Source organism: Lactuca saligna, chromosome 5, assembly GCF_052625555.1.
Source record: "Lactuca saligna cultivar CGN05327 chromosome 5, ASM5262555v1, whole genome shotgun sequence".
Classification (NCBI taxonomy): Eukaryota; Viridiplantae; Streptophyta; class Magnoliopsida; order Asterales; family Asteraceae; genus Lactuca; species Lactuca saligna.
Window position 1 is genome coordinate 242,728,468 of NC_136421.1, and position 9,036 is coordinate 242,737,503.

At 34.4% G+C, this 9,036-nt stretch overlaps 2 protein-coding genes across 2 annotated transcripts; one reads left to right on the top strand and one right to left on the bottom strand.

Annotated features, from left to right (window-relative positions):
• The first annotated feature begins 4,252 nt into the window (after window positions 1–4,252).
• Window positions 4,253–6,254, top strand: LOC145047155 (ras-related protein RABB1c-like). Its single transcript, XM_078995386.1, has 6 exons — window positions 4,253–4,552; window positions 5,032–5,171; window positions 5,273–5,355; window positions 5,442–5,646; window positions 5,786–5,854; window positions 5,962–6,254. Exons 1-6 carry the CDS (start codon window positions 4,507–4,509, stop codon window positions 6,052–6,054), a joined length of 636 nt encoding a protein of 211 aa, XP_078851512.1. The 5' UTR covers window positions 4,253–4,506; the 3' UTR covers window positions 6,055–6,254.
• Window positions 6,255–6,695: 441 nt separating this feature from the next.
• On the bottom strand, window positions 6,696–8,109 carry LOC145047156 (putative glutathione S-transferase). The gene is made up of 2 exons (XM_078995387.1): window positions 7,691–8,109; window positions 6,696–7,191 (listed from the first exon to the last, which is right to left on the bottom strand). Exons 1-2 carry the CDS (start codon window positions 8,030–8,032, stop codon window positions 6,841–6,843), a joined length of 693 nt encoding a protein of 230 aa, XP_078851513.1. The 5' UTR covers window positions 8,033–8,109; the 3' UTR covers window positions 6,696–6,840.
• Between the last annotated feature and the right edge of the window lie 927 nt (window positions 8,110–9,036).

Genomic DNA, 9,036 nt, shown 5'->3' on the forward strand with positions numbered 1-9,036 from the left:
TCCTTAGGGCTTATAACACTTATATAAAGTTTTTATTATGTTCTAGGATGTCTTAACATTATCAATTAGTATTTTAAGACTAATTGGATACATATATGTGGTATTATATGTTAACTAGGGTTATAAAGTGTGTTCAAGACTTCACTTGTCACCTAGCGATCCTACATCTTCAGTTCATCCGTACCACTCACTGCAGGTGAGTTCATACCTTAACCAATGATTTAAATGTTTTTAAATTCTTTATGGGGGGAATACAAGTTAAATACTTATAGTTATTACATCAATCACATGTGATTAATAACTACAAAACCAGTGATTTCTTACTATTCAAACTGTTTATCAAACCGTATTGTTTCAAACTGTTTTAACAAACTCTTTTACTTATCAAATACTTTTACTTAAACTCTTTTATACTTATTATCAATTGCATGTCTATGTATGTATACTTATATAAGAAATGTTTAAAAGGCTTAGGAAGGCCTGAACGCCTTATTTCCTTTTCGCGCTTGAGATGTGGTCTGGTAGGATATCGGGTATCCATCCGAAGGTCATTTAAATAAAAATTTTATATATCATGTGTACATATATAGTCATAAAGGTCCTTCCAGTTCATTCAGTACCTTTGGGTAGCAAGGGTATACTTCCATGTTCATACGTACCAGTTACATCACTAGTAAGTTACCATAGGGGTAGCACAAGAGGATACTAATACTATAACTAGAACAATGAAACATACAATGAGTCAGTTCGAGTAGTACTCACAGTACATTACTATACATGCTAGATAAAGAGATAACACACATTACAACTAGTACACATAGTACATTACTATACATGCTAGATAGAGAGAACATACATTACAGCTAGCACACGCAGAACATTTCAGTACACACAGGCTAGACAGAGAAAGATTACACTTTTAGTTAGCACATTCATTACATATACATTTATGCAGTTATGTGAACCATTGAGTGGGGCATGGAACTTTCTGCCACGACCGTTCTTGTATCTCGAATCTCCTTAATTGGAGATCATATGAGTTTGCGTATAGATCTATACTGGATTGACTATCCCACACCTTGTTGCTCGCTACAGTGGGACTTGCAAGTCTACGGGTGCCAAATGTCATTTCTTACGGCGTCTTACATCGTTGTTTTACTAGAGTCGGTAGCAGGATACAGGTCGATCACATGTTATTTGGAACACCTTTTTGTGTTAAGGTAGTTAGTACCACGGTAGTCACTTATTACAAATACTACGGTACGGTAATATTTTCCCATTACATTCACTTCGTGAATATTCACACGATGCACGGTAACGTAGTAACTATATTTTTGGTTAATGATAGTCAGAATTGGGAAACACACATACTCTAACAAGAGACATACACACGGACACGAGATGCCTTGGTAGAAGGCTACAATTAGTAGGAAACATAGGGTTTTCTAGGAGAGTTCAAACATTATACAAAACATTGTACAAAACATCTTACAGAAACAACTTTCAAACGTTTTCATACAAACTCAGACATTAATATACTTATGATCTCACTAGTATTAAGCTGATACTCGCTTTCAAAATAACTTGTATTCTCAGGTCACCACTAGATAGGTACAGGTGCCAAGCTTTTGAGAAGATGGAGTTCGTTCAAGACTCATCTTTAATTTTGATATGTATATTTTTGGTGTCTATAACATTGACAGAACACACATGTATGAAATTATATTATTAATGCAATGGATGATGTTGTTGCTTGTTTACTACTATGCATTGTTGTGATATTGTACATGACGTCCTCCGCCCCATAATGTTTCTGCCATTCATGGTTTTGGGGTGTGACACAACTCATAAATATTAATGTGTGTTTTCAAGGATTAGCATACATGTTCACATTTTTCTTAAGGTAACTAGAGTGGGCAATTTATAAAATGTTCTATTACTGTAGAGCATTATACTTTTAATGTGATTAGGTCCTATTGAACCCATTCGACTAACGACCTCCACCATACAAGGGAGCGGTGGGTGAGAGTGGACACCCAATGAGAGTCATTTTATAGATCGCTTCCTTATACCCCACACCCCCTCCCTCTTAGAGTATGGCTTCGTGAATGAGACCTACTATTGATTCAACTGACTCATGTTATACATATAGTGTGTGTGTGTGTGTGTGTATATATATATATATATATAATTATAAGCGTGTATTTTAAACATTTAAAATAATTAATAATTTCAAAATTAATCTTTAGTTAATTAATTAAATAATCAAATTCAATTAAATCATGAGTATAATTCAAAGATTGAAGATATTAGGAGACAATATTACCAAATTTAAATATTCAGATTTTATCCAATTAAAACAATATCTTTAAATGTAATTATACTAATCAAAATCTTAATTATCTCAAAAATTCGGTGAACAGAAGGTCCCCCATGACATGGTAGATAAATCTCCACGTCTTGGAAGGTAAAGAACAAACGTGGATCGGACAAGGGACCACGACGTGGTAGAAGAGCCCACTATGTGGCGACGAAACAGAATGACGATTATGTTAACCTTCAATTGTTCAAGTTCAACTCATGCAGATTCAATTGTTAGACAACCTAATACTTTGATACCACTGATGAGTTTTATATGTAATAATACGGAAAATACCTTAAACTATTTAAGGTACATGCAACCTAATTTGATCTATGTCATAACTCTATTGAAGCAACATACTATTGAACAACAAAACGTTTAACCCTAATAGAAAATGAAATTCACAAGGATAAGAACATACCTCTGATTTGTTATTATAAACAAACCTATTGATCCAACTAGATTATCCAATAGTCTTTTGAAAACTAGTTTCAATGGTGTGCAATCCTTTAATGGTGCACACCCACAACAGAAAAACCCTAGAAGATTTAGGAGAGAGGAGGCAATTTTCAGTTTTGATGTCTGATAGCATTGTCTGGAAATTCCAAACCATAAGGTTGTATTTATAGCTGATTAGGAAACACTCAAAAACCCTAATTTGAACATAAATTAATACTATTTGAGATAAGGTAATTATCTAGTTCCTTAATTATCTTTATGAAGGCTTCTAGGAGACTCCAAGAGGAGCCTCCAAACTATCCAATACATGAAGGTTCTAGAACCTGTCATCTGCTCAACTTTTGAACAACTATAATTATAGTCCTTCAACTTTGAATTAATTCTAATTAACCCATAATTAATTCTAAATTAATTAGACGTATTTTTAGTTAATATATTAGTCATATAATATATTGATAAAATATTTCTCTCTCTTTAAAGTCAATCTAAGCAATTTCTTGGTTATGAAGACAATCCAAAAAGAACTTTATTATTATTCATTAATATTATATCAATTTAGTTAGGACTTTAGGCACTTTAATCCAACAACAATTGTCTCTGATCTGATGGGCAAGTGGGTCAAATACAATAGCAAAAACAAAAAAGATTGTCCCAAAAGGTTGTCTAGTTGAACTTTAAGTGGTAGACCAAATATATTTATCTCTTAAATATAACTTTGATGTTTGACTATATAATAATTCTACCAACAAAGAAATGGAGTGACACCTCATCTTGATCTCATAAGTAAGGAGATCTATCCGTCAAATTAAAGACATTCGAGAAATTCACAATAAGTATTGCAAGAGACTTGTCGATGAAGAAAAGGTAACATGAAAATAGAACAACGGGCCTTTCTTTTCGATCTTTACTGAAATAGAAAAACGAATTTCATCTCATGCATGATCTTTTCAGAGCACGGGTCGGGAGGACATTGCAAAAATGCCAATGGAGATCTGGTCTCAAAGTCTAGTCTTTCTTCCTCTATCACTGCCTTTGGGGAACGAGCAGGTGAAGAGCTTAGTGTAACGGTCCGGAGCGCAACCTCTTACTAAGAGAACAGATGTCACGCAAACACAGAAAAAGGGCAAGCGGGTAAAGGAGTAGACTAGCCGGCAAAAGGAAAGAAAGTTGGAATAAGCAGTTAGACTTAGAGGTTATCTTGATTTTCATTCAACACTCTGTAGACACTATGAAGAGCGGCGTCAGCGTCATCCAACGTTTCCATCCCAAATTGAAAATCAATAACGTATTGTGTCATTTCTTTACCAAAGCTGGTTTTTTTTTATCTAAACGATTTTTTTTAATTATTTATGCAATTTTGGTTTAAAACAAAACCGATCCCAAAACGCTCTCACGTAAAATTAGATGTACTAATAAATTTCCATCTTTTTTTTTTTTTTTTGGCGTATGGTGATATTTATCAAAATTTTAAGGCGGTGGTCTCTGCATCCGCGACAGCGAAGCACAAATCGGAAATTCAATATCGTAAATTCGTAATGCAGGATTACGCAATCTAATAAAAGTTGTCTTCTTCATTAGATTAATTGATTGTTGATTCTCTCGAAATAATTAATCTCCAAGTTTCCACGATTTATCTGGCGCTTTTGATTTGATAATTTTTTAAAATCCGAGCGATCTGAATAATCATGTCCTACGCTTATCTCTTCAAGTACATCATCATTGGAGATACAGGTAACTTCTTCAATTCTTTTCGGTTTTCTGATTATTTATTATCAAATCTGTGTTGATCGCATTCTTTTCTGTAACAATGGGAATGCCGGTTGTTCATGTGATTATTTCCTACTCGAGCTAGAATTCAGATTTATATTTTATTTTTTTAATTTTAAGTTATTCAGATCCTTACCAATATAGAATTGTATTCATATCTTCTCAAATATTCAAAATTTTTGAATCTATTGCCCATTTTCAAAATTTTTGAATCTATTGCCAACACATTCTTTCTAATGGAAGTTTATCGAATAAATGTAAATCCTAACATCGAAACTATATGTTTGGTTAGATATAGACAGGGTTTTTTATGAATAAAATGATATGAAACATATGGAAATCCTCTATCTATTGAGCTTGTAACTTTTACAAACAATGTGTAAAACAATAGCATTTTTTTGCATCTTTATGTGTAATGTAATTTATATTCCATTAATCTTTAGGAGTGGGGAAATCATGCCTTCTTCTGCAGTTCACAGACAAGCGTTTTCAACCAGTCCATGACTTAACCATTGGTGTTGAATTTGGAGCCAGAATGATCACAATCGATAACAAACCAGTAAAACTGCAAATCTGGGACACGGTTTGTAAATAAATCTTCCTTTTCTTTTCTTTTCTTTTCTTTTCTTTTATAACGAATTCACTCATTTTCTTATAATCTTATTTCTATTTATACTTAATCAGGCTGGTCAAGAATCATTCAGATCTATAACAAGGTCTTACTACAGAGGCGCTGCTGGTGCACTTCTGGTTTATGACATCACCAGGTTATATAATATATCTTTTTTTTAAATGATTTCCATTTTTTATTTTTATTTATTTTGAGATGTTTTTAATTGTATGAAACATGCAGGAGGGAAACATTTAATCACCTTGCTAGCTGGTTGGAGGATGCAAGGCAGCATGCAAATGAGAACATGACTGTGATGCTTATTGGAAACAAGTGTGATCTTGCACACAGAAGAGCTGTCAGCACTGAAGAAGGAGAACAGTTTGCAAAAGAACATGGTCTCGTGTTCATGGAAGCGTCTGCAAAAACTGCTCAGAATGTCGAGGAGGTGATCATTCATAAACACGATAAAAACAAAGTCTTCCATGATGTTCTAGAATCTTCCACAGCATTCTGAAATCATTCTAGAACATTCTAACATTTGCTAGAAGTTTTGTCTAGTTTTTCAATATTGACTTCTGTCGCAGGCGTTCATCAACACTGCTGGAACTATCTACAAGAAGATTCAGGATGGAATTTTTGATGTATCAAATGAGGCAAGTCCGATTTTGTTATCCTATATAAAGTTATCGTTTCCAAATATATTTGTGAGCTAAATTAAGGTGTGTATTTTATTTTTTTATTTTAAATTGCGTATTGGCAGTCTTTTGGAATTAAAGTTGGATGTGGTGGCAATCCGGGGCCTTCAGGAGGAAGAGATGGCTCTGCTTCTCAAGTTGGTGGTTGTTGCAGTTAAAAAATATCAGTAAATCAACTAACTCTTCATTAGATGCTGTAATTCTTCCATCACACACACACACACACACACTGGGCAGGGACTTTTGCATCCTTTAAAACTTAAACTACTGTGAGAAAAAGAAAGAAAAGTAGGTTGAAATGTTGCTATATTTGTAAGTTGTTTTAGTTTATATTTAAATAAAGATTTTGTTCTTGGGATGATGCAGTATAAAAAAAAGGTCAAATGTACGTTTGGTTTTTTAGTTCTATATACATATAGTATTCTGCTTATATCTAAAAGAACTAATCTGATGAGTTGGACATAAATTATAACGTGGATGCAAATAGTTGTTTTAACCCGTTCTTATACATGTTTTGTTATCTCTAATTAAAAGAGCTGAATTTGTTGTTGATTATCAGATATTTTTTATTAGAAAGTTAATGATAGCTTCACAACAAACTGGAACAACGTTCATATCTGTATCATTTTTCTTATTTTTCTTTATGTAAATTCAATTCGAACAAACTGGAACAACGTTCTTGATGCAAACATTGGTGGTGTAGCGGTGTAGCTGCATACAAAAACTAAATTTTTTTAAAAAAACATGTGAAGAACAGCGTCATCCCCAACATCCGCTCGTTTTTAATCGATTCAAGAAATGCATCTAAAAACACAACTTTCTTTATTTATATGTGACAAACACATCCAAGTGTTTTTTTTATGACAAAGAAAAGGAAAATAGCAACAGCACAGATCCGATACACGTGTTGAACAAAACAACATTGGCTTTGATACATAAAAGTTCTATTCATCGAGTCCAAATCTTTTCCTCAAGAATTGAACAAAAGCAAGGACCTTTAGCGAATCAGGAAGCGCGTTGGACACACTCTCCTTGTTCTGAAAGCACCTTTTACCCCAAGCAATCAATTTTGGGAAGTCTTGTTGTATGTTCAATTTCCCATATGTTTCATAGGAATGAAACCATGAATGAAATGGGATCAAAGACACATCAAGGTACCCGAAACTCTCACCTCCAAAGTAAGGCTTGTCTCCAAGCTCTCCTTCAATCAGTTTAAGGGAATCCATGAACTCTTTCCTTGCTGCCTCATGTTCTTCCCCTATTGTTGTGTACAACTTCCTCCCAATTTGGAATACCTGCATTTCCTTATACGATGTTAGAGAAAAGATTCGATAATCTCAGACCATTTCCCTTGAATACAAGATTTGAACAAACATTGATTTGTTTCATATACAGGAAGTTGCATCAAAACAGGTACGAAGTGAATTTCTTGAATATGTAGTCATGGATTCAAGATTCGTCACAAGAAAGAAAGAAAGAAAGAATCCCAGATGCAAAGTTACACCCAAATCAAAACAAGAAAACACCCAAAACATTCTTCATGAGTAATTAATGGCCATCTTGTGATTTTTTCAATCACTGGAAATCACCATAGGATTTCTGAAATTGTTTTATAATGAAATATGTAGATCTGGGTTGAAAATTAAATCAAAACACACGTTCAAAAGATTTAGGAGGACCAAAATTAAATTGTTTGCAATAGTCTTGAAGGAGGGAATCAAAACGTTAACTATAAACCCTGGTAAATATAATATTAGTAGTAGATAAAAAGAATCAAGAAAGGTCAAAAGTTACCTTCTTATCAATGAAGTCACCCCAAAACCTCGCACGAGCTTTGTCGTAAGTATCAGAAGGAAACAATGGAGCTTTGTCTTTCCAGACTTCATCGATATATTCAACAATGATGCTTGACTCGCATATTGGTTTGCCGTTGTGGATGAGAACCGGAACCTTCTTGTGAACCGGGTTCATCTCCAAGAGAAGCTGGCTTTTGTTCCTCAAATCCTCTTCTCTGTATTCGTATGAAACACCCTTCTCAGCAAGTGCGATCCTGACCCTCATCCCATACATGCTTGCCCATAAATTCAGCAGAATCACTTCTTCTTCTTGTTTCGCCATTGTTGGGTTGTTGGGCATATTCAGTATTCACTACGTGTCTATGTATAATATATGCGTAGCGGCGGACCAGACAAAATCCTAGGTTAGGTATGTGGAAGTTTGGAGATGTATTGGTGCTACAGTTAGAAAGAGTGAAAAATATATTAACTTTATTACAGGTTTACGATTAAAATGTATAAAGGTGAATTAGTTTAGAAATTTGTGTGGAATGTATTTAGTGTAATTGTTGGTTACAAGTATACTTCTTGGTTATTCTATATTACCCATCATTACTATTTTATTAATATACAACAGTTTCGGTTTTTCGGCCCTTTGTTCTCACATGCGTAAGTCAATCGGCGCTTTACACATACATGTCATCTCTTTTGATCGGGAACTGGAAGTGATCTTCACCGCCTCCCTCTTCCAATCAACCATCTTTCTCTACTTCTCATGTTCTTCCTTTTTCGTCTTTGATGTTCGAAGGAATACACGAAGGGGTTTCTGCTGATTTAATCCTTAGATTGATTGAAGTGTTTTATGGTTGATTGAAGCAACGCTCCGAATAGACGAATACCAAGAGCCTACTAGACTTTATAGACTACGACAGAGGAGAATGACAGGTGTTCGTGGACATCACCGGTGTAAGGAAGTCGGATTTGCCCAAACGCTACCGGTAGTTGACCTCTGGTCCTTTCCAATCTCTCTCCTTTTTCTTCATTTTCTATGGCCATTGAATTTATGTAAGTCGATTGTCGACTGACGACAACCCACACGTTTTTTTTTTCATTTGTCGCCCACACCAACTGGTCCACATATTGCTCCAAAGAGTAATGATCTTTTTTACTTTTGGTTGGACTCAACTATGAGGTTTTGGTTATATATGTTTGTATTTTAAGTTAATTTGATGTTGATTGATTTATAGATGGTGTGGTGGTGAAGATCTAGGTTGGAGTGGTAGGAGATTAAACTGATACTTTGGGTAAGGGGTGTTTTAAGTAGTTAAAGACTTTTATGAAGTTGTAAAGTCATTTTATTTTTAG